At 43.2% G+C, this 25,969-nt stretch overlaps 1 protein-coding gene across 1 annotated transcript in view; it reads left to right on the top strand.

The window, feature by feature from the left end:
• LOC143986677 (usherin-like) overlaps positions 1 to 25,616 on the top strand; it is a 67,170-nt gene extending 41,554 nt beyond the window's left edge. Inside the window, exons 5-7 of the mRNA XM_077485084.1 lie at positions 5,591 to 5,749; positions 12,599 to 12,761; positions 25,514 to 25,616. Of these exons, the coding sequence (XP_077341210.1) occupies positions 5,591 to 5,749; positions 12,599 to 12,761; positions 25,514 to 25,616 (425 nt within the window). The remainder of the gene's footprint in view (positions 1 to 5,590; positions 5,750 to 12,598; positions 12,762 to 25,513) is intronic.
• Positions 25,617 to 25,969: the final 353 nt, after the last annotated feature.

The following is a 25,969-nucleotide window of genomic DNA, read 5'->3' as shown; positions in this document are numbered from 1 at the left end:
AAGGACCGCTATCGGTCCACAATAGATAGGGTTGACGTGCACCACTGCTGACCGCTGCCCTATACTGCAGCAGTCCTTCAGCGGTATAGGGACTGACGTACAGTCTGCTAAACACTAATACACAACCTGCTTGGTCCACAAAAGTTCTTATAAGGACTGGTAACTTGGTATAGGGTGCTACGGTACATAGGCTTGAGTGCGGTACAGTCTGCTGTTCTGTAAGGACCGCTATCGGTCCACAATAGATAGGGTTGACGTGCACCACTGCTGACCGCTCACCTATACTGCAGCAGTCCTTCAGCGGTATAGGGACTGACGTACAGTCTGCTAATCACTAACACACAACCTGCTTGTTCCACAAAAGTTCTTATAAGGACTGGTAACTTGGTATAGGGTGCTACGGTACATAGGCTTGAGTGCGGTACAGTCTGCTGTTCTGTAAGGACCGCTATCGGTCCACAATAGATAGGGTTGACGTGCACCACTGCTGACCGCTGCCCTATACTGCAGCAGTCCTTCAGCGGTATAGGGACTGACGTACAGTCTGCTAAACACTAATACACAACCTGCTTGGTCCACAAAAGTTCTTATAAGGACTGGTAACTTGGTATAGGGTGCTACGGTACATAGGCTTGAGTGCGGTACAGTCTGCTGTTCTGTAAGGACCGCTATCGGTCCACAATAGATAGGGTTGACGTGCACCACTGCTGACCGCTGCCCTATACTGCAGCAGTCCTTCAGCGGTATAGGGACTGACGTACAGTCTGCTAAACACTAATACACAACCTGCTTGGTCCACAAAAGTTCTTATAAGGACTGGTAACTTGGTATAGGGTGCTACGGTACATAGGCTTGAGTGCGGTACAGTCTGCTGTTCTGTAAGGACCGCTATCGGTCCACAATAGATAGGGTTGACGTGCACCACTGCTGACCGCTCACCTATACTGCAGCAGTCCTTCAGCGGTATAGGGACTAAGAGTTTTGTCACAGGGTCATTTAAAAAATGACATGCAGAGGAAGAGGCAGGCCCTTCCGCAGGGGTGGTAGGGGTAGGGCAGGAGCAACAGGCTTGAGCCAAAGTGGGAAGTTGCAGAAGGTGCGTTCAATTACTTTAAAGGATGCACCAGACTTGGTTGAGTGGCTCGCTCAGCCTTACTCTTCTGCACCCTCCTCATCCTCTCGATCTGCACCCTCTTCTTCACTCTCTGCTATGTGCACCCCCAAAGACACTACCACCAACAACACGACCACCACCACCACCACCACATACCTTCCGCTTGAGTCACTGGAATTATTTTCCGATCCATATCAAGAGGACATTTCTGATGCGCAGCCACTCTTGGTATTGGATCAGGAAGAGGAGGTAGCAACAAGCGCTACTCAGCAGTCTGACGCCAGTACCCAGATCAGCCCAAGGAGGAGGTTGGTCCCCGGTGTTGCTGCCTACTCTACTTATAGCGGTGGGGAAGGTGACGTTGATGATGACGTGTCTAGTGATGTCACGTGGGTGCCCACAAGAGAGGAAGAGGAGGGGAGTTCAGAGGGAGATATGGACCAGCAGATAGGGAGGAGAAGCAGCAATGACTTACATTGCACAGCAGGGACAAAGCAGACTGCAAATGTATCAGGAGCGAGTCATCGACCATGTACGGTCACATCTGGCGCTCCCAGGACACCGGCACATGGCTCCGCAGTGTGGGCTTTTTTTAACGTGTCCGCTGCTGACAATAGCGTTGCCATCTGCAATCTTTGCAGTCAACGCGTTAGTCGCGGTAAGCCCAATACTCACCTAGGGACGACCGCCTTAAGAAGGCACATGAGCAGCCATCACCGAGCCCAGTGGGAGCAACGGAACACACAAAGCCACACTGCAGGCTCTCACCGTCCAGCCTCGTCTTCTACTTCTCCTTCTCCTCTCTCCTCACAATTGTCCTCCACTCCACCTTCCATCACGCCAAGCTCACATTTTTCTGCAAAAAGGCAGGCTTCCGTGGGCCTAATGTTTGAGCGTAAAAAAATGATGACGCCGGATAACCCTCTTGCCCAACGGTTGGCGGCTGGCTTGTCAGAACTCATAGCCCGCCAACTACTGCCATATAAACTGGTGGACTCGGAGGCCTTTCGCAAATTTGTGGCCATTGGAACACCACAATGGAAGGTCCCAGGAAGGAAGTATTTCTCAGAGAAGGGCATCCCAGAGCTATATGGCCATGTTCAGCGGCAAGTGAATGTATCTCTGGCACACAGTGTCGGTGCCAAGATACATCTGACCACAGACACGTGGTCTAGCAAACACGGGCAGGGAAGGTATATCAGTTTTACTGCCCACTGGGTGAACCTTCTGACGGCCGTCAAGCATGTAACCCGTGGCACCCGTGTAGATTTGGTTTTACCGCCACGGATTGCATGCAGGCCTGACTCTTCTTCTCCTCCTCCTACTCCATCCTCCTCCCTCTCCTCCTCAGCTGCCTCCTCCTTTTCCGCTGCTAGCGTCTCTTCCACTGCACCGCCCAAGCTCCCCAGAACCTATTCCACATGCCAGGTGAGACGTTGCCATGCCGTGCTGCGTCTGTTGTGCCTGGAAGCAAAGAGCCACACTGGCCCGGCACTCCTTTCAGCTTTGCGTTCACAGGCAGATGAGTGGCTAACACCGCTCAATTTGACAGTTGGTAAAGTGGTGTGTGACAACGGTGCCAATCTGCTTAGCGCATTGAAACAGGGCAAAATCACGCACGTGCCGTGCATGGCACACGTCTTAAACTTGGTCGTGCAGCGATTCCTTGTCAAATACCCTGGGGTCCAGGACATCTTGCGGCAGGCAAGGAAAATCTCGGCCCATTTCAGAAGATCTTACACGGCCATGGCTCGCCTTGCTGACATTCAGCGGCGACACCATCTGCCGGTCAGACGTCTTATTTGCGATTGCCCGACGCGATGGAACTCAACCTTCTATATGCTTGATAGGCTGCTCCAGCAGAAACGTGCAGTTAACGTCTACCTGTATGAACTCTGCGAAAGAAACGGTTCTGGGGAGCTGGGTTTTTTTTCACCGCGCCAGTGGCTGCTCATGCGCGACACATGCAGACTTCTGCGGCCATTTGAGGAGATCACCAAACTGGTCAGTCGCAGCCATGGCGCCATCAGTGACATGGTACCTTATGCCTTCTTTCTGGAGCGTGCATTGCGTCGTGTCATTGATCAGGCTGTGGAGGAGCAGGAGCGGGAAGATGAGGAAGTCGCAATGCTGGATGAATTCCCAGGGGGGGCTACTCTATCTGAGACAAGTCAACAACAGGAGTCTGATGAGGAGTCAGAGGAGGATGGTGCCGGGGCGGATGAGCAGGAGCAAGAAGAGCATGCTTTAAACCTTTCTGGGATCCCTGTTGTGCGAGGATGGGGAGAGGAGAATGAAGAGGACGACATTATCCTGGATGATGAGCAGGAGCCAGGCCACCACACCGCTTCCACTTTAGTGCAAATGGGGGCCTTCATGCTCCAGTGTTTTAATAGGGACCCCCGTATAAAAAGCATGAGGGTCAAGGACCAGTACTGGGTGGCAACGTACTTAGACCCCCGGTACAAACACAAAATGGCGGAAATGTTACCGCCGTCGCAGAGGGCTGTCAGAATGCAGCACTTCCAGGCCTTGCTTCGAGAAATGCTGCATTCTGCTTTTGCGTGCGCTGGCAGAGGAGCAATTCCCACTCCCAGAGAAGGATTTGCGGGTACCAATCCAACAGCGCCTGCAAGAAGAGGCCGGTTTGAAGATGTGTTGGTGACTTCGGATATGAGGTCATTCTTTCAGCCGACCCATCGACAGGTGTCATCCGGATCCAGCATCAGGGAACGCCTAGACCGTCAGGTGTCCGACTACATTGGGTTAACGGCCGATGTGGACGCTCTGAGGAGTGATGAACCCCTAGACTACTGGGTGGGCAGGCTTGACCTCTGGCCAGAGCTTGCCCAATTTGCAATCGAACTGTTGGCTTGCCCCTCATCCAGTGTCCTGTCCGAAAGGACGTTCAGCGCAGCAGGGGGGATTGTGACCGATAAGCGTACTCGCCTAGCTCACCACAGTGTTAACTACCTCACATTTCTAAAAATGAATGAGGCATGGATCTCGGAGGAATTCAACACATGTGATCAGTAGACCATGTATATGTCTATAAACAATTTTTGGAATCAAGCACACAGACCTTCTTAATTCATTTGGCTCACTTCCCTGACCCAAAAAAGCACACCGTACTATATGCCCCTACCCTCCTCTTTGAAGAGGTTGAGCGGTGTCATATTTCTACTGGGGCTGCTTATTATGAGGGGTTCCCACCATCCCTGTGCTGTGCTGACTTCCTCCTGGGTGTTCTTATTATGAGGGGCTCCCACCATCCCTGTGCTGTGCTGACTTCCTCCTGGGGGTTCTTATTATGAGGGGATCACACCATCCCTGTGCTGTGCTGACTTCCTCCTGGGGCTGCTTACGGTGCTGCTGTCAGCGCTGTATGTCACGGAGCTGCTGTCAGCGCTGTATGTCACGGAGCTGCTGTCAGCGCTGTATGTCACGGAGCTGCTGTCAGCGCTGTATGTCACGGAGCTGCTGTCAGCGCTGTATGTCACGGAGCTGCTGTCAGCGCTGTATGTCACGGAGCTGCTGTCAGCGCTGTATGTCACGGAGCTGCTGTCAGCGCTGTATGTCACGGAGCTGCTGTCAGCGCTGTATGTCACGGAGCTGCTGTCAGCGCTGTATGTCACGGAGCTGCTGTCAGCGCTGTATGTCACGGTGCTGCTGTCAGCGCTGTATGTCACGGAGCTGCTGTCAGCGCTGTATGTCACGGAGCTGCTGTCAGTGCTGTATGTCACGGAGCTGCTGTCAGCGCTGTATGTCACGGAGCTGCTGTCAGCGCTGTATGTCACGGAGCTGCTGTCAGCGCTGTATGTCACGGTGCTGCTGTCAGCGCTGTATGTCACGGAGCTGCTGTCAGCGCTGTATGTCACGGAGCTGCTGTCAGCGCTGTATGTCACGGAGCTGCTGTCAGCGCTGTATGTCACGGAGCTGCTGTCAGCGCTGTATGTCACGGAGCTGCTGTCAGCGCTGTATGTCACGGTGCTGATGTCAGTGCTCTGTATTACGGTGCTGCTGTCAGTGCTCTGTATCTCCTGCACCCTCTTGTTTGCCTACCCTGGTCCCTGACCTTCCCTCTCCTCCATTGCCTTCATTAGCTCCATAGTCCTGAATTGTCAGAACAATTTCCCAAATAAAAAAAAAATGCTTGTAGTTATCGATCCCAAATTCACCTCATACATGTATTATGCTATTGTCCAGGTGGTGGGACTACGTGCTACCCCCTAATAATTACCCCGTGGCCGCAAATTCGACCTAAAGGTTTGCGAAATTCGCCTCCCATTGAAGTCAATGGAGCCCGCGGCGAACGGTCGTTTTCGCGAACGTTTGTGTCCGTTCGCGTTTCGCGTTCGCGAAACGTCCCGTCGGAAGTTCGTCCATCACTACCCGGCAGCTTAGTTAGACGGGGCTGTTTTATTTCTTTTATTTTCTTTACTCCAAGTTAACATTATCACTTTGACCTTTTTCCAGGTCTGTATGATCCCAGTATTCCTTTGGAGTTTAACATTTTGCTGAGAACTGAAGGAGGCACTGGTCAGCTTAACCCTGCCGGAGAGAAACTCTTTCTTATTCTGGAGGACCTTATCCCCGGAACATCACTTTTCATCCGACTACAAGCTTGTCAGAATGGTAACACAGCATGTTAAACCTTCCGGACCAGAGTCGTAGCTCTGCAGTAGTTTTATTGTTAATAACTTTATATAGACTCTGCCTCAGGCAGTGATATTATCTACAGCCTTTGCCTTAAAACTGAACTCCAGGCCACCAGCTAACTACAAAGATAAATTACACATATAGAAGCTGTTTCATCTGATAAAGGATTTGTATTTCTGTCTGAGGTTTACACAGTTTTGACACATCACAGGCAAGGCAGGAGACCGATTTTTTTTTCTGCTGCAATTACATAATACTGCCAGGTCTCCTCCCCTTCCCCAGCCTGTGACTGGAGAGTGAAAGGAGAAGTAGCAGACTAATGAGCTCATCTCTCTGTTAGGGCCGGTTCACACTGCGAGCCGCGGCGAGGCGTCTCCGACTTCCTCGCCGCGACTTGCAGGGGGGGTCAGCGGCGACTTGCAGAGGACTTCTGCATAGAAGTCAATGCAAGTCGCCCCCGAAGTCGCCCCGAAGTAGTACAGGAACCTTTTTTCTGAGTCGGAGCGACTCGAGTCGCTCCTCTCAGAACGGTTCCATTGTACTCAATGGGGACAACTTGCGGGAGCGAGGCGAGGCGAGCCGTGTCGCCTCGCCTCGCGCCGCAGTGTGAACCGGCCCTCACTCTGCTCCTTGCTCGGCAGCACTACTGTTTGGCTGTTTGTGCCGCTTCTCCCTCTACTAGTCTGAGTTCTGGTTTACAAGGAAATGCAGGAGAATTATACTGAGTCAAATTCAGGTACTTAAGTTTATATAAAAAAACACACAAATCTGAAAATTATAGAATATTTTAAATTTTGAGTTGTCACTGGAACAGAAATAGCGAGTAAATCTTCTAATGGGGACAACTCTTCCTGAGAACTGACCAAAGCCAGTTAACTAAAGCCAGAGAGACATATAGATTCAATAAAAAGCAGCAACATTTGGCCTGTGCGTATGGCAACCGGGCCAACAGAAGCGGGTGTTTGGCCGGCTTCTGTCGAATAAGCATGCTGCAAAACCAGCAGCCAACCGGCTCCCAATCAGCAATCTCAGCCAATGTTTGCGATCGCTGATAGGAGTGTTCTGGTGGGGGGCCTTTCCCCTGTCAAGACACAACAGCTTAGAGGAGGAGATCGCTGTACTAACTTTGGATCATTCATAAAGCGTCTCCGACCGAAGCTGTCAGTTATTTTTTTCATTCAACCTGCTGGGTTGAATGAAAAAAATATTAGTGAGTACTAGGCTTTAGAGAGCTTTTCCCTTACTTTGGGAATGTCTCCTCTCACATCTTGTTGTGTTTTGAGAAGGTAAGTAAAAAAAAAACTTTTTAGGCTTTTGACTTTTTTGTAATACTACCCAAAACTATAAAAAAAGGTTTTGGCATAAAATATAATTTAAAGTGAATGTAAACCCAATGTCATCCTTTCTAAACTACTGCCATAGGGGTTATCTATAAGGATATACATGCCTCCTGCATGTATCTTTACCTGTCAAATGTCTCCCCTCTGTCTGCTATGAGACCTGAAAAACTGCTGATTCTGTGGATGGGTCTGGAGCTCGGTAGGTGGAGTCATGATGTCAGACTCCCCGCCCACCTCTACACTCCCCTTATCAACATGCATTTTCTCCTGTGTATTTCTTACACTGAACTTCTTCTATAATCTCTAACATCCAGTCAAAACCCAGAAATGTCCCCACATGATTTCAGCATGCCAAATCATGCTGAGTGTGGAACAGCCAATCCTTGCAGAGCAGCAGAAGAAAGGAGTGGGAGGGAATTAAAAAATAATGCGAGTCTTAGGCTAGTGCACGAGATACACCTGTCACTCACAGCAAGGGGGAGGATTTGACTAAGTTTTTCTCTGTTTGTCAAGATTTATCTGACTGAATAATAAAAGAGGATTGCTCAGAGATGGATTAACTCTTTGTGGCAAGACTGGGCTCAAATGATAGGAAATCTTATACTCTACATTATGACATAAAAAACGAAAAAAAAAAAAAAACATCCACTTTACAACAAGCCCACACTAATTGCTTTAAAGGGTCTGCTAAGGCTTTGACCTGTTTAAACCATCTCAAAGCTTTCTTTAAAGTATCTAAGTTTGGCCAAGCTCATTGTGTTAATTGCTTCTACCAGCTTCTGTTGATTAGTTCCAGTTTTCTGTGCCAGAGGGGTTACCATTGTCAGTTATGCATCCATATCAGTCTGGCCAATAGCTGCTGGAAAGCTGATAAATTATTTTGAAAATAATCCATCTTACTGTGAGACATGATAATTAGGGCTGTCTAATGATATTAAATTAGAAATTAAAGGTCTAATTGTTCTTATAGTGATGTTTAAAAACAATTAGTAAAAATACAATACAAATGCCAAGCTTTTTTGCTTTCTGTCCACTTGAAAACAAATGCATCCAAAGAAAAATGACTCGATATTCATTCAGTTGATGGGAATACTTTATATATAATATTTATGTTTTTAAACCCCCGAAAAGGGCTAATTTAGTATAATGAAATTATATAGTATACATAACAAATAGCACAGTGCCTTTTTGTTTGTTTGAATCCCTACATGGAGTTTGCATGTTCTCCCTGTGATTATGTGGGTTTCCTCCACGTACTCTAGTCCCCCCCCCCCCCCCACACTCCAAAGACATATTAGTAGGTTAATTGGCTCCTGTTTACATCGGTCCTTGTATGTCTATAAGGGCAGGGACTATGTGAATGAGATATATATGTGTGTGTGTGTATGTGTGTGTGTGTGTGTGTGTATATATATATATATATATATATATATATATATGTATATATATATTAATGGCATCCCAGTCTCAGTCCACAGGGTTCAATATTGAGTTGGCCCACCCTTTGCAGCTATAACAGCTTCAATTCTTCTGGGAAGGCTGTCCACAAGGGTTTGGAGACGGTCTATGGGAATGTCTGACTATTCTTCCAGAAGTGCATTTGTGAGGTCAAGCACTAATGTGGATGAGAAAGCCTGGCTTGCAGTCTTCGCTCTAATTTATCTCAAAGGTGTTCTATTGGGTTGGGGTCAGGACTCTGTTCAGGCCAGTCCAGATCCTCCACCCCAAACTTGCTCATATCTTTACGGACCTTACTTTGTGCAATGGTGCACAGTCATGTTGGAACAGGAAGGAGCCATCTCCAAACTGTTCCCACAAAGTTGGGAGCATGAAAATGTCCAAAACGTCTTGGTATGCTGACGCCTTAGGAGTTCCCTTCACTGGATCTAAGGGGCCAGGCCCAACCCCTGAAAACCAATCCCACACCATAATCCCCCCTCCACCAAATAATTTGGACCAGTGCACAAAGCAAGGTCCATAAAGACATGGATGAGCGAATTTGGGGTGGAGGAACTTGACTAGCCTGCACCTCAACCCGATAGAACACCATTGGGATGAATTAGAGTGGAGACTGCAAGCCAGGCTTTCTTGTCCATATCAGTGCCTGACTCTCACAACCTTGTGTACAGCCTTCCCAATAGGAGATGAAATTATTATAGCTGCAAAGGGTGAGCCAACTCAATATTGAACCCTACTGACTAAGACTGGGATGCCATTAACCGCTAGATGACCAGCCATCGCAGATAATACTGCGACAGGTTGGCACGGTTGCGCAAATTGCCATAGCTGTACGTCGCTCCTTTAAGACGTCACAGCAGGTGCATGCCGGCCACGTGTTCCCAAAGACGATGCGCATGCCCGGGGTGCATGATAAACTCCGGGCATCGCGATCGCACGTGACAAAGCAAGAACTGGGATCTGTGTGTGTAAACACACAAATCCCAGTTCTCTCAGGGGAGAGGAGACAGATCATGTGTTCATACTAAGTATGAACACCGATCGGTCTCCTCCCCTAGTCAGTCCCATCAGTCCCATGCAGTTAGAACACACCTAGGGAACACCGTTAACCCCTTGATCGCCCCCTGTTGTTAACCCATTTCCTGCCAGTGACATTTATGCAGTAATCAGTGGCTATTTTTAGCTCTGATCGCTGTATAAATGTCAATAGACCCAAAATAGTGTCAAAAGTGTCCGATCTGTCTGCCGCAAAGATGTAGTCCTGTTGAAAATCGCAGATCACTGCCATTACTAGTAAAAAAAAAATAATAATAAATATGACATAAATCTACCCCTATTTTGTAGACGCTATAACTTTTGCACAAACCAATCAATATATGCTTATTGGGTTGTTTTTTTTTTTTTTTACCAAAAATTTTTATCTACCAAAAATTAAAAAATATTGTGTTTTTTTCAAAATTGTCCGTCTTTTTTTGTTTATAGCGCAAAAAACAAAAACCACAGAGGTGATCAAATACCACAAAAAGAAAGCTCTATTTGTGGGGGAAAAAAGGATTACTTTGGCCTTTATGAAGCTGTTTGTTCACTAAGGTTCTCTAACAAACCTCTGAGAGCTTCACAGAACAGCTGTCATTATACTGAGATGAAATTACACACAGGTGGACTCTATTTGCTAATTAGGTGACTTCTGAAGGCAACTAATTCCACTAGATCCTAGTTAGGAGTATCAGCGTAAAGGGGGCCGAATACAAATGCATGCCACACTTTTCAGATATTTATTTGTAAAAATATTGAAACCCATTTATGGTTTTCCTTCCATTTCACAATTATGTGCCACTTTGTGTTGTTCTATCACATAAAATCACAATAAAATATATTTACGTTTTTGGTTTGCAACATGACAAAATGTGGAAAATTTGGGGTATGATTTATTTTTCAAGGGACTGCATATATATATATATATATATATATATATATATATATATATATATATATATACACACACACACACACACTGTATATACAGTATATATATATATATATATATATATATATATATATATATATATATATATATATATATATATATATATATATATAGATATATATATAGATATATAAATAAGTACACAATACATGTTTAGCACTCAGCCAGGGTTTCGGATACCTGGTCCCCTACTGCACTTTGGTTCCTTCCGTTGGTCCCTACTGTGTTTTGCAATGACCCAGGGTTTGGCAGTAGGAACACCAGCATTCAATGCTCCAGAAGTGATGGATGCTAAACAGTTTTCAGAAAACTTCAATCTTCAACCCAGCAAAGTTCAATAGTGTAAGCTGTTGGATAGGTATCATCTGCTTTCTTTGCAGGAATGCATTTTTTGTTTCAAAATTGTTGCTTTAAAAACTGAGGAGCCCCATTTAATCCAAGCTCCAGGATAAGCAAATATTGTCTAATTACAAGAGTCATGTGTATTCCTGAATGTTGGTGTGCTTTGTGTATTTCTTCCAGATCTGTGCAGTAATCCAGTGTGAAACTTTACTTTTGTGCGGGAGCTTCCTGTAATAAAAGACAGATCGCTGCTGCTCTCTCTCTTTGTGCAGGGTGATTGGTCTTGTCTCCGCCCCTCCTTTAGTTTTCTGCTGGAAGCCTGTAGTGTGTGGGGCCTGTTCGCCCCCTCTGACAGCTCTGCTCTCTGCACAGGCTATATACAGGCACTCTACTACATTTACAAGGTCATTTCTGGGTTTGCAAAAGCATTTGTTGCACACAAAGTGGATTTACATTCTATGCAGCTATTGAGGAATATATTTAACCACTTATGCCCCGGACCAATTTGCAGCCAAAGGACCAGGCCCCTTTTTGCGATTTGGCGCTGCGTCGCTTTAACTGACAATTGTGCGGTCGTGCGACGTGGCTCCCAAACAAAATTGGCATCCTTTTTTTCCCACACATAGAGCTTTCTTTTGGTGGTATTTTCTCACCTCTGCGGTTTTTATTTTTTGTGCTATAAACAAAAATAGAGCGACAATTTTGAAAAACATGCAATTTTTTCCTCAGTTTAGGCCGATACGTATCCTTCTACATATTTTTGGTAAAAAAAATGCAATTAGCGATTATTGATTGGTTTGCGCAAAAGTTATAGCGTTTACAAAATAGGGGATAGTTCATTCTTCAGCTCTGTGACCCGATCGTGGGACACCAGCGGCGATTGGGTTCGCTGATCCCGCAGCCACGGTCACGGAGCTCAGGACCGGGTTGGGAGCGCGCCGCCGACCCATGGCTGGGTACTTAAAGAATCACGTACAGGTACATGATTGTGCCCAGCCGTGCCATTCTGCCGACGTATATCGGCGTGAGGCGGTCCTTAAGCACTTAAATTAATGTTTTTGTGCCCAGAGTTCAGCTTTAAAGTCAGCATGCATAATAGTCAAGCCAGCTTTCAGCCTTTTCACCACAACTACTGCATGAAGGGCAAATTGAACATTTATGCCGCATACACGCGACCGGACTTTCCGAGACTAGGTCTGACGCCATCAGTTCGTCAGACAATCCAATCGTGTGTGGGCTAGTCTGATCGTTTTTCTAAGAAAAAATCAGAAGGACCTACAAATAAAACATGTTTCAAATCTATCTGATGGACTCAAGTCTGACGGACTAAAAATTGGCGAAATTGTTCGTCTGTGTGCTAGTCCAACGGACCAAATGCGACGCAAGGACAGTTATTGGCTACTGCCTATTGAACTTCCTTGTTTAGTCCCATTTACATCATCACGTTCAAAACTAATGGACTTTCGAACGGACTTAGTCCAGTTGTGTGTGGCCAAGTCTGTTTGTTCAGAAAGTCCATCGGACCTCCACCGAAAGTCAGTCGGAAAGACCGTCGGACCTAGACCATCGAAAGTCCGGTTGTGTGTACACGGCATTCGTTTTTCTATAGAAAATGTCTAATATATCAACTAAAAGAATAATACTTTGTTTCTTTTTTGGTATCTAACAGTATTTAATAGTATTTATTTTTCCCTCCAGGTAGTTGCGGTGTTAGTCATCCAGTACTTGTAGAAACTATTGAGGCAGAGCCTGAGGATCTCAATCCACCCATGTTGGTTCCAAATGGAGAAAAAGCTGTGAAAATTGCATGGACTGTGCCTAAAAAACCTAATGGGATTATAACTGGATACACAATCCACAGGTAATATTATGCTCTAGGGAAGTTTTTGTTCTTCTGTTTTCCAGTAAGCCATACTATATTTAAAGCTTTAAAGTGGTTGTAAACCCTAACATATACAAAGTGAAATGACTGGCCTTACTGTATGTGATACACAGGGATGAAACAAATCTTTCACCATAGGTTGTACCAGTTTATCTGTTGTCTTCTCTTCTCTACATCCATTTAAAGTCCAGGATTTATACAACTTGTCTGAGCATTCAGAAAACTGGGGGCGGGGATCTGAAGTTACACTATGCAGAGCTCAGTGAGGAGAGCTCTGAGAGCTGATTGGAGGGAAGGGGCACACCCACCTTCATACAGCACAAAGGAACAGAGCTAAAGCTGTTAATCACATGCTTTGGGCTTGGGCTTTTTTCTTTTGGTGTCAGGAAAACTTGTCAGAAGTGATTCATGCTGATAGCAGAGGAATGAAGCAGTAGACCAAAATTACACTTAGTGCTCTTAATTGAGACAAGTACACACTATAGAAGGATATGCTTTGTTCATATTTAAAGTGGAACTCCAGTCATTTTTTCAACTTTCCATCAATTAAATCTTCTGCCCTTGTTGTTTTAACTCTAGATAGTAAAACATTTTTTTTTCTGCCAGTAAACTCTCACAAGAGTGATAGAGAGTGCTGTGCATGATATCATAAGCCTAGGCTTTATTCCAGATAAGAAACAGGAAGTGAGCTTGTTTGGCTGGGCTTCTCCTAAGGGTCACAAGAGAGCAATTTGTTTTGCACTCCTGTGACCCGTTTTCATTTCAACTCTGGGAGTATGGATCCGCCAGGTGCCTGGACTGATGGCAGTCTCAGCCTCTCAGCAATCCGCTCCCGCCCCTCCACAGCTCAAAGCTCCAATGAGCATGGAGGAGCAGAGCAGGAGAGCTGCTGATTGACAGGCAGCAGCTCTCTGCTTGGTTCTTAGTGCAGAGGCAGCAGGGGATCGATGCTGAATTCACCTAGGTAAGTATGATTATGGGGGGGGGGGGGATTCCCATACTTCTCTTTTAAGGTTTTGAATTTGACAAGGATAAAGATGGTCCGCCTGTCCGTTTTCATCTGATCCCATCCGATGCATGGAAAATAAGGTCACCATCCGGCTGGATTTGGCGGACAGGATAACGGCAGGTGTCAGCGGACATGTCACCTCTGAAATCCGCCTCTCCATAGGATTGAATGGAGTGTCCGATTAGGTCCGCCTGAAAAAAAGGCGGACCTGATCGGAAAGCCCATGTGAATGGGCCCTAAGATAGCACTATCACTGACAACTGGGAACCAGTTATTGTGATTGCAAGAAATTACCGAATTTTATCTTGAAAGCAGCACATTGACAGCTGGGGCCAGCAGGCTTCAGCTGTCACAATACAATACACTCTTTAAAAAAACAAATACATTTTTTTTGTATGATTTGAAAAATATATATAAAATAATTATAAAATTATTAACTGATAATAAATAATAAATGCATATTTTTCAGCCATGTTTTTTCTTTTCTCATCTTGTAATAAAAAATTAAACAAGATGTTTTTTAATATAACTTAACAAATTAAATCCTTATACTGTATATCTTCAAAGTGTATGTACAACCAAAACTTTTTTCAGTCTTGGATAGAGTTGGGGAAATTTAAAACCCCAATTCGGTTACTTTTTGCTGTTTGTGTCCGTTCACTTGTCTCCACAAAGCGAAGGAAATTCACATCTTATGCCGTGTACACACGGCCGGACTTTGGCAGCAAAGGTCCGACGGAACGAATCCGTGTGTGGGCTTCATCAGACCTTTCCTGTCGAAAAATCAGATGGACTTTAGATTTAGAACATGTTTCAAATTTTTCCAACGGACTCGAGTCTGGTTGAAAAATCAGTTCGTCTGTATGCTAGTCCGACGGATGAAAACCGACGCTAGGGCAGCTATTGGCTACTAGCCATGAACTTCCTTATTCTAGTCCGGTCGTACGTCATCATGGTCGAATCCGTTCGACTTTGGTGTGATTGTGTGTGGCCAAGTCCATCCGTTTGGAAAGTCTGTCGTAAGTCCGCCGAAAGTCCGTCTGCCAGAAAGCAGAAAGCCCAGTCACGTGTACGCGGAATTAGCTGTTACCAAAACATTCGTCCCCATTGGAACGTTTCCTCTCACCCCTTGCTGTCCCTCTACTGAGGATATACAGTGCCTTGCGAAAATATTCAGCCCCCTTGAACTTTTCAACCTTTTGCCACATTTCAGGCTTCAAACATAAAGGTATAACATTTTAATTTTTTGTGAAGAATCACCAACAAGTGGGACACAATTGTGAAGTGGAATGAAATCTATTGGATATTTTAAACTTCTTTAGCAAATAAAAAACTGAAAAGTGGTGCGTGCAAAATTATTCGGCCCCTTTACTTTCAGTGCAGCAAACTCACTCCAGAAGTTCAGCGAGGATCTCTGAATGATCCAATGTTGTCCTAAATGACTGATGGTGATAAATAGAATCCACCTGTGTGTAATCAAGTATGTATAAATGCACCTGCTCTGTGATAGTCTCAGGGTTCTGTTGAAAGCGCAGAGAGCATCATGAAGACCAAGGAACACACCAGGCAGGTCCGTAATACTGTTGTGGAGAAGTTTAAAGCCGGATTTGGATACAAAAAGATTTCCCAAGCTTTAAACATCCAAAGGAGCACTGTGCAAGCGATCATTTTGAAATGGAAGGAGTATCAGACCACTGCAAATCTACCAAGACCTGGCCGTCCCTCTAAACTTTCAGCTCAGACAAGGAGAAGACTGATCAGAGATGCAGCCAAGAGGCCCATGATCACTCTGGATGAACTGCAGAGAACTACAGCTGAGGTGGGAGAGTCTGTCCATAGGACAACAATCAGTCGTACACTGCACAAATCTGGCCTTTATGGAAGAGTGGCAAGAAGAAAGCCATTTCTCAAAGATATCCATAAAAAGTCTCATCTAAAGTTTGCCACAAGCCACCTGGGAGACACACCAAACGTGGAAGAAGGTGCTCTGGTCAGATGAAACCAAAATCGAACTTTTTGCCCACAATGCAAAACGATATGTTTGGCGTAAAAGCAACACAGCTCATCACCCTCAACACACCATCCCCACTGTCAAACATGGTGGTGGCAGCGTCATGGTTTGGGCCTGCTTTTCTTCAGCAGGGACAGGGAAGATGGTTAAAATTGAGGGGAAGATGGATGCAGCCAAATACAGGACCATTCTGGACGAAAACCTGTTGGAGTCTGCAAAAGACCTGAGACTGGGACGGAGATTTATCTTTCAACAAGACAATGATCCCAAACATACAGCAAAATCTACAAAGGAATGGTTCACAAATAAACGTATCCAGGTGTTAGAATGGCCAAGTCAAAGTCCAGACCTGAATCCAATCGAGAATCTGTGGAAAGAGCTGAAAACTGCTGTTCACAAACGCTCTCCATCCAACCTCACTGAGCTCGAGCTGTTTTGCAAGGAAGAATGGGCAAGAATGTCAGTCTCTCAATGTGCAAAACTGATAGAGACATACCCCAAGCGACTTGCAGCTGTAATCACAGCAAAAGGTGGCTCTACAAAGTATTAACGCAAGGGGGCCGAATAATTTTGCACATCCCACTTTTCATTTTTTTATTAGTTAAAAAGTTTCAAAAATCGTTCCACTTCACAATTGTGTCCCACTTGGTGATTCTTCACAAAAAATTAAAATTTTATATCTTTATGTTTGAAGCCTGAAATGTGACAAAAGGTTGAAAAGTTAAAGGGGGCCGAATACTTTCACAAGGCACTGTATAATTCAATAATAATTTGTCAGAAGGTCTAACCCTTCACTACTTTATCCAAAACTAAAAAAAAAGTTTCGATAAACTTTTAAAAACCTTATTTGGGTAAGCAAACCCAGAGTTTTACCGCTAAATTTGGTCAAGCCAGAAAAAATGTGCATTTATTATTTTTTTGCATATGAGTCTTTAAAGCATAGCAACCGCAATCAGTGGCTCCATGTTACATCCTAAATATGGGTGTAAATGGTGTATGTAGTCTTTAGATAACACTCGTTGGTTGTTTTGGATTGCAGTACATTGCAGGCCCTCCACTCTCTGAATAAAGCAGAAAGTGTCTGCATTGCAGTTCCCTCAAATGATTTCTTAGGCATAACAGATAATTACGAGTATTATCCCACGACAGTTAAAATCCCAGGAACATAAGAAGTGGGGTTGGCATCAGTGGAAAATCCGCCAAAACCAAATTTGACAGCGTTTGATGTCATCTGATTATTTCAGTCACAAGGCAAACAATGATATAAAGAGTAATATGAAAGGGAATGTGTTACTGCAGAGCACCCTCCAAAGCAATAAACTTTCTGGCGATGTGACACAATCACCTCGCCATCATAATTGTGGCCTGTTTGATAGCTCTGAGCCGCACAGAAGGGCACTGAGTGACACGGATACATTTTGTTTTTTATTTCCAGTGAAATGAGAATAGCGCACTGGGGCTTCCGATACAATCGTTCTATTCACCTACATGAGCATGAATCACTCGACAGTTATTCCAGCTGAAGTTTAAATGTACTTAGACAACAACAATATTAAATCTCTCTGTGATAGCCGCATCACAGCAACAATTCCTTGTCTGTTATAAAGAATGATGCACCTACTACAACATATAGTATACACCCAATATAGTATACATACACAAACATACATATACTCTATATATATATATATATATATATATATATATATATACACACACACACATACATACAGTACATACACACACACACACACAAACACACACATATATATATATCTATATCTATATCTATATCTATATATATATATAGATATATATATATATATATATATATATATGTATACATACATACACACACACATATACATACATACATACACACAGTATGCTATTCACTTCTATATTTCATGGAAACCATTCTCATATGGACAAATAGCACTTATACATGGCACTCCAATGCATATATACAATACAGCCCAGTGCACCCACACTACAGTGCACTACCAGAAATAGGGGCGCATGTCCATTTTTGCTTGGATTGGCAGCCATTTTAACCGCTTCAGCCCTGGAAGATTTTACCCCCTTCCTGACCAGAGCACTATTTGCGATTCGCCACTGCGTCACTTTAACTGACAATTGCGTGGCCGTGCGATGTTACACCCAAATAAAATCCTTTTTTCCCCACAAATAGAGCTTTCTTTTCATGGTATTTGATCACCTCTGCAGTTTTTATTTTTTGCACTATAAACAAAAAAAGAGCGACAATTTTGAAAAAAGAAACGCAATATTTTTTTACTTTTTGCTATAATAAATATCCCCCAAAAATATATTTAAAAAAACCTTTTTTTCCTCAGTTTAGGCCGATATGTATTCTTCTACATAGTTTGGTTAAAAAATGATGGCAGATACGCCGGACAATTTTGACACATTTTTGGGACTATTGGCATTTTTACATTGATCAGTGCTATGCAAATGCATTGATTACTGTAAAAATTTCACTGGCAGTGAAGGGGTTAACACTAGGGGGCTATCAAGGGGTTAATGTGTTCCCTGTTTGTGTTTCTAACTGAAGGGGGGATGGGACTGTCTAGGGGAGATGACAGATTACTGTTCATACTCTGTATGATCAGACAATCTGTTCTCCCCTCAGAGAACCGGAAATTGTGTGCTTACACACACATATCCCGGTTCCCGTGTTTCCCCCGAGCGATCGTGGGAGCCCAGCGGTGATTGTGACTGCCGGGCATTTGCATCAGCTCCGCGGGCGAGCAGGGGGCGAAGTGACGTTGCATAACGTCGTTTCACCCTGTCTTGCCATTCTGCCGCAGTACAACTGCGGCAGCTGGTCAGCAAGTGGTTAAATGAATAGACTGTCCTAATGCGCAACATAACATTCAATGAATGCAAGTGAACAATAATAGATATATAGTATTGCATATTTATTGTAATGACTGTTAGGGAATAAACAATTGTTTGTAGTGATCGTCAAAGAGTAAGATGTGTTATCCATCTCCTCATAGACTGCCTGTCTGTGTACAGGTAATTGGGTTTAGAGCCAGCATGCTTAAAGTACAACATATCTAAAGCCAAAACCTATTTATTTTTTTAGGCTAAAGTAAGCAAGGGTTAAATCCATTGTAATTTTTTGCCATCTGTGCCTTATAATAGGGATTTCTCCTCTATTCCTGTTCTGGTGGCAACTCAAGATTTAGTCAATTTAATAAAGAAAAATGGAAAAAAAGCTCTCAATATGTGCAAAAAGTGTAAAACTTTATTATGGAACCTTCAAATTTAATTAAAGTGACAATGTGCCCCAGAATCAATAAACTAAAATAAAGTGAGTAATTACTTAATAATATGTGTGCAAATAAATACATAACCCAAGATATACACAGTATCTCACAAAAGGGAGTGCACCCCTCACATTTTTGGAAATATTTTATTATATCTTTTTGTGTAACAAAACACTGAAGAAATGACACTTTGCTACAATGTAAAGTAGTGAGTGTACAGCTTGTATAACAGTGTAAATTTGCTGTCCCCTCAAAATAAACTCAACACGCAGCCAAAAGTGAGAACACCCCTAAGTGAAAATGTCCAAATTGGGCCCAAAGTGTCAATATCTTGTGTGGCCACCATTATTTTCCAGTATTGCCTTAACCTTCTTGGGCATGGAGTTCACCAGAGCTTCACAGGTTGCCACTGTAGTCCTCTTCTACTCCGCCATGAAAACATCATGGAGCTGGTGGATGTTAGAGACCTTGCACTCCTCCACCTTCCATTTGAGGATGTCCCACAGATGCTCAATAGGGTTTAGTTCTGCAGACATGCTTGGCCAGACCATCACCTTTACCCTCAGCTTCTTTAGCAAGACAGTGGTCATCTTGGAAGTGTGTTTGGGGTCATTATCATGTTGCAATGCTGCCCTCTGGCCCAGTCTCCGAAGGGAGGGGATCATGCTCTGCTTCGTTATGTCACAGTACATGTTGGCATTCATGTGTCGGCAGCACTCATGCAGCCCCAGGCCATGACAATCCCACCACCATGCTTGACTGTAGGCAAGACACACTTGTCTTTGTACTCCTCACCTGGTTGCCACCACACATGCTTGACACCATCTGAACCGAATAAATTTATCTTGGTCTCATCAGACAACAGGACATGGTTCCAGTAATCCATGTCCTTAGTCCACTTGTCTTCAGCAAACTGTTTGTGGGCTTTCTTGTGCATCATCTTTAGAAGAGGCTTCCTTCTGGTATGACAGCCATGCAGACCAATTTGATGCAGCGCATGGTCTGAGCACCGACAGGCTGACCCCCACCCCTTCAACCTTTGCAGTAATGCCAGCAGTACTCATACATCAATTTCCCAAAGACAACCTCTGGATATGACGCTGAGCACATGCACTCAACTTCTTTGGTCGATCATGGCTAGGCCTTTTCTTAGTAGAGCCTGTCCTGTTAAACAGCTGTATGGTCTTGGCCACTGAGTTGCAGCTCAGTTTCAGGGTCTTGGTAATCTTTTTATGGCCTAGGCCATCTTTATGTTGAGCAACAATTATTTTTTTCAGATCCTCAGAAAGTTCTTTGCCATGAGGTGTCATGTTGAACTTCCAGTGACCAGTATGAAAGAGTGAGAGTGATAACACCAAATCTAACAAACCTGCTCCCCATTCACACCTAAGACCTTGTAACACTAACGATTCACATGATACCGGGGAGGAAAAATGGCTAATTGGGCCCAATTTGGACATTTTCACTTAGGGGTGTACTCGCTTTTGTTGTCAGTGGTTTAGACATTAATGGCTGTGTGTTGAGTTATTTTGAGGGGACAGCAAATGTACACTGTTATACAAGCTGTACACTCACTACTTTACATTGTAGCAAAGTGTCATTTCTTTACATTGTAGCAAAGTGTCACATGAAAAGATATAATAAAATATTTACAAAAATGTGAGGATGTACTCACTTATGTGAGATACTGTATATCTACTGAGATAACAAATGCTGAATGGGCCTTCAATCATAAATAAAGTGTAAAATACAAAGTCCGAATAATCTCCAAACTTCAATAAGTACAATTCCCACAAGGTGCAAATGTGCAAGTAAATTAAAAATTTTATTTTTTTGTTTTGTTTATGGAACACAAGCAGAGTGCAGCATAGTGTAAAACCAACTCCAATTGTCCAATTGTTAAAATGATTTGGATATACTTACATTGTTGTGTGTCATGCCAAACAGCAGGGGGAAACCGCATGGTTAAAGTACAGGGGACACCGCGAGCTTCAGCCACATCCAAAGACTGTGAGCCTCCACAGGCTGATACGGATTGACGTCACTTCAGAAGATCTGCCTTATATGTTTCGACGTGAAGCAGTATTGAAGATCCATTCAGCATTTGTTATTGCAGTAGATATATATATCTTGGGTTTTATATATATATATATATATATATATATATATTTTTTTTTTTTTATTATTATTATTATTATTATTATTTTTTTAAGTAATCACTCATTGTATTTTATTTTATTGATTGGGCTGCATTGTCACTTAATTTCAATTTTGAAGGTTCAATATTTTTTTATTACACTTTTTGCACATATTGAGCTTTTTTTTCAGCAGTCTTTATACATTGACATTTATTTTCACATATATTGTTATATAGTACCCACTGCTGATCCAAACTAATTAGGTCCCATATTCGTAGCGTGAATTAACTATACATTCATTGAACTCAAGATTTTGGATTTACCCTCACTTTTATTCTGGTTGACGTTGTGGGTTTTGTCTTTTATTTCTTTCTTTAAGTCATGTAAATATGAAATATTGCATATAATATTACATATTTATGCTGACAACATGTCTTCTGCAGTGTTTACTTCCAAGCAGTTTAGAGAGTATAATTAGATTCACTTCTGTATTCAGGCAGACAGTTGAGTGACTTGGAGAAGAGACATACATCTTTTCCTCTTCTCTAGTTCGTACATTTCTGTGTAGAGTACTAGTTAGGCTTGGTTCGCATTATGAATCGCATAGGAATGCGCGGAGCATTCCTGTTCGATTCACATTTTAGTACGGTGCAATTTTATCACACTGCATCACACCTAAAGTAGTGCATGCACTACTTTTGGAAACCCACCACAACCAGATCAGATGGTACATTTTCACCATGTGATCTGGCGAAGGCGAATGCACTGCCTTTGTGACCTGCATTTGGGATGTCATTAACCACTTCAATACAGGGCACTTTCGCCCCCTTCCTTCCCAGCCCAATTTTCAGCTTTCATCGCTCTAGCGCTTTCAGTGACAATTGCGCGGTCATGCTACACTGTACCCAAATGACATTTTTATCATTTTGTTCGCACAAATAGAGCTTTATTTTGGTGTTATTTATTCACGACTCCGTTTTTTATTTTTTGCGATATAAGCGCAAAAAAAGCAGAAATTTGGAAAAAAAACTATTTTCTTTTTTCTATTTTAAAAGAAATCCAATAAAATCAAATTTTGTCATAAATTTAAGCCAAAATGTATTCTGCTACATGTTTTTGGTAAATAAAATTCCGTTAAGTGTATAATAATTGGTTTGTGTGATCACGGACATATGTACGCAAATGATCATGTACATATGTGTGCAGATAATCATTGGGACATGTGATTTTAGTGGGACATATGTGGGGGACATGTTTTTATTATTAGGGACATGTGTTTTTATTATTTGGGGACATGTATGTTTTGGGGACATGTGTGTTTTGGGGACATGTGTGGGGACTGTGTTTATACTGTGTGGTGTGTTGTGTGTTTACACTAGACTGATGATCAGTGAGTAAAAAGCTGTAAAAAGCAGCTCATACTCACTGATCATCAGCCGGCTGCAGCGATCTGCTCTCCTCTCCTCAGCGATGACTTCTGTGTGAGGAGAGGAGGAGCCGATTGCCTAGCAACCGGTTGTTTGTTTACATCACATGACGGCTGATTGATTGGACACGGCCGTCATGTGATCAGGAGGGCCAATCACAGAGCCCTCCTGCCGATCTGAGATGCGCCGTGTCCGGGTGACACAAGCACATCGGGATCGCGCCGCTGCGCGGGCACGCTCCTTCTGAAGGACGTTCCTGAACGTCCTATCAGAAGTAGACGGCTCCCACCCGGCCGTATATGTGCATTGGCCGGGTGGGAAGTGGTTAAGGCTGGATTCACACCTATGCATTTTTAGTGCTTTTTGCATTTTAAGGATTTGCACTACAGTCCATTTAACATTGTTTCTTATGGAACATGTTCTGTAGTGCAAATCTGCAAAATGCAAAAAGCACTAAAAATGCATAGGTGTGAATCCAGCCTAACTTAACATTGACACCCCCTGCAGATTGCAGGTTTCCTGCACCATGTTCTAGTGTGAACTTAGCATTAGAGACAGGCAGTCCACAAGTGAACAGATACTGCTGGGTGGTCTTATTAGGAAGCCCAGAATGCTGTGCCATGTATTAAATGTATTTCCAAATTTTTAATTGTTTACTAATGTTTTTGAAGATCTATTTAAAAACTTGAAAACTTTACAAAAATCAAAAACATTATAGTATTCTATTAAATAATGCAGTTAGATATATTATTCAAAACATTAAATGTATTTTTAAAGTGGAAGAAAAGCCTAAAGGAGAAATACAGCCAAAGCTCATTTGACTGTACTTCTCCTATGGATCATAGGAGTGCAGTCCGTTCTGCACTCCTGTGACCTGTTTTCAGCAGACAGCGGGCTGAAGCCTGCTGTCAGCTGATGTCACAGAGCCAGTCCAAGCTGGGGAAAGATCACAACCATATGGTCTGGATCCACCCAGTAGCCTGGACCAGCACCTGGCTCAGCCTCTCAGCGAGCCGCTAAGTGCTTGAGCCAGCCACTCCCACCTGCAGTGAACATGAAATGGGGTGGGTGGGGGGTGGGCATAGAGCAGACAGTCACCAGCTCTCTGTCCAGAGGACAGAGCACTGAGAACTGATTGATCAGGGATCCTTGATAGCTAAGTTCTCAGTCTTAGAGCCAGCAGGGGACAGGTGCAGCATCGGAATGATGCTGAATCCACCTAGGTAATTATTATTTCAAATAAAAAAAAAAACAAAAAAAAATTCTCTTTTAAGTCCAACTATTGTAAAAAGGTCCCATTGTTGGTACTCCATCCTTTTCCCTGCAGCAGCCAGTCACTGGCACAGGGAAGCCAGAGCTGCATGATCACATGACCAGATGAGAGTGTATTAAAAATAGATAAGCACACAGATCTTTTTTTATACAGGTTAGGCAGGATAGGTAGAAGAAGGGGGAAGGGAACATGTTTAGACATAGATTGACTTAGTGATTGTGAAAAAATTTAAAAATCAGCACTGCACCTACTATTATGCAAATGTGTACCAACAGTTATCATACAATAATATACATGTTAAAATATAACCAGTGCTGTGTAAACGAAATATTAATATGACCAATTAACGTGCTAAACTATAACATAGTTCAATCAATAAACAATACATATAAAGTCCGTGTATATATATCCTGTGCAATCAAAAGAAATTCATCCAAATGTTTCCTATGCACATGTGGTATAAGTAAGAACATGTATCAGTATTGTGCTTGAAAAAGTTCATCAAACATGCACTATATTAAGGGCGAAGATTTCAGGTATTATTGTATGATAACTGTTGGTACACATTTGCATAATAGTAGGTGCAGTGCTGATTTTTTAATTTTTCACAATCACTATTTTGGGGTACTTACCTCTCACTTCAGCAGCAGCCCTAGGATATATTTTGCTTAAATTCTGTTTATATTTTCCAGCGCGGGTTTGTAATTATTATTTTTCATAGTTTGACTTAGGCTTTTCTTCCATTTTAAGTGCAATTAGTGTGAGAGCCTGAATTTGTCTTTAAATGAACCTCATGCAATCTGCTGCACAGCAGCACTCAGACTGGAAGAAGGAGGGGCAGCAATAGGATACTTTGCTGCAGTGCACATGACATGTGCTGACAGTAGAAGAGAGCAGTATGAGTGATGACCTTATGCCACTTTATTGTCCGATCTGTAGGCTTGGGTGTGGTCTACACAAAAGACTGGTGCATACTATTCATTTTTTGTTTTGTTTTTTACATTCAATATATAGCGGGCTGAAAGAAAAAAAACTGAAGGTCTCAGGGGGAGCCGCTGTACTAACAATCTGATGTTAGTACAACAATGTCATTCGCTGAGCTTTATGAGTTCTGACAGGGGAGCCCCCACAGAACACACTGGTCAGCGGTTTCAGCCATTGGCTGAGAGCACTGATCAGAAGCCGACCGCAGACCTTTTTTGGTTATGGCTTCTGCCGGACCAGCTTCCATACACACGAGCCGGTTTCACTGAACGGGCTGATGCTGCTCGACATCAGCCCATGTGTACAGCCCTTAAATTGTGCTGCCATTGCAGTGGAGGTCCAGAACCTGGCAGTGCTGGCTGGCTGGGGAACCAAGTTATATAGAATTACAAATCTTTTGCTATGTAAAACAACTCGTGTATATGTATCTCCCCTGTGTATTTAGTAAGTTTCAGTATAGCGTATTACACAACCAGAGTTCACCTTTCACCAGTTTGGTGCAGAAAGAGCAGTGGATGGATGCTGGATATTATTTATTAATTGTGGCTTTTTACTCTTGTAATATTGTATTAATTAATGTTCTCCATGCTCTACAGTAATACAAATCAGAACCAACAAGCTTGCACCAATAATCATTGTAGAGTCCCATCAACCGTGGTTAATCTTAAGATCTCGTCCCATATAAGCTGCAGAGTCTAAACTGGGTTAAAAAGTACATTAATCTGTCAATTCATCTATATGAATCGTGAACTACATTTGACAGCTATACTGTTCCATCAAATTAAAATTTCATAGGCGTCTTCCACACTTAATGCTGATGTACATTTTAATCTGACAACCTGCAGCTTATTTTCAGAGATACAAGTAGCAGCAATACAAATGTGTTTGCGGAATACCTCGCCTAATAAAAATGCTGCAGTGTTATGCTATGTTGTGTATTAAACGAACTCTAATACTGTTACTTTTATGGCACTGTAGCACATACGAGTCTACATAAAAATAAGGTATGTCTATTGCATCACTTCTATCCTAAATAAAAAAAATAAAAAAAA

The sequence above is a fragment of the Lithobates pipiens genome, unplaced genomic scaffold, assembly GCF_037356315.1.
Source record: "Lithobates pipiens isolate NorthernLeopardFrog02 unplaced genomic scaffold, aLitPip1_a1.2 Scaffold_18, whole genome shotgun sequence".
In the NCBI taxonomy this organism is placed as follows: domain Eukaryota; kingdom Metazoa; phylum Chordata; class Amphibia; order Anura; family Ranidae; genus Lithobates; species Lithobates pipiens.
Note: the sequence above shows the minus strand (reverse complement) of the source record. Positions and strands in the feature narration are given on the sequence as shown.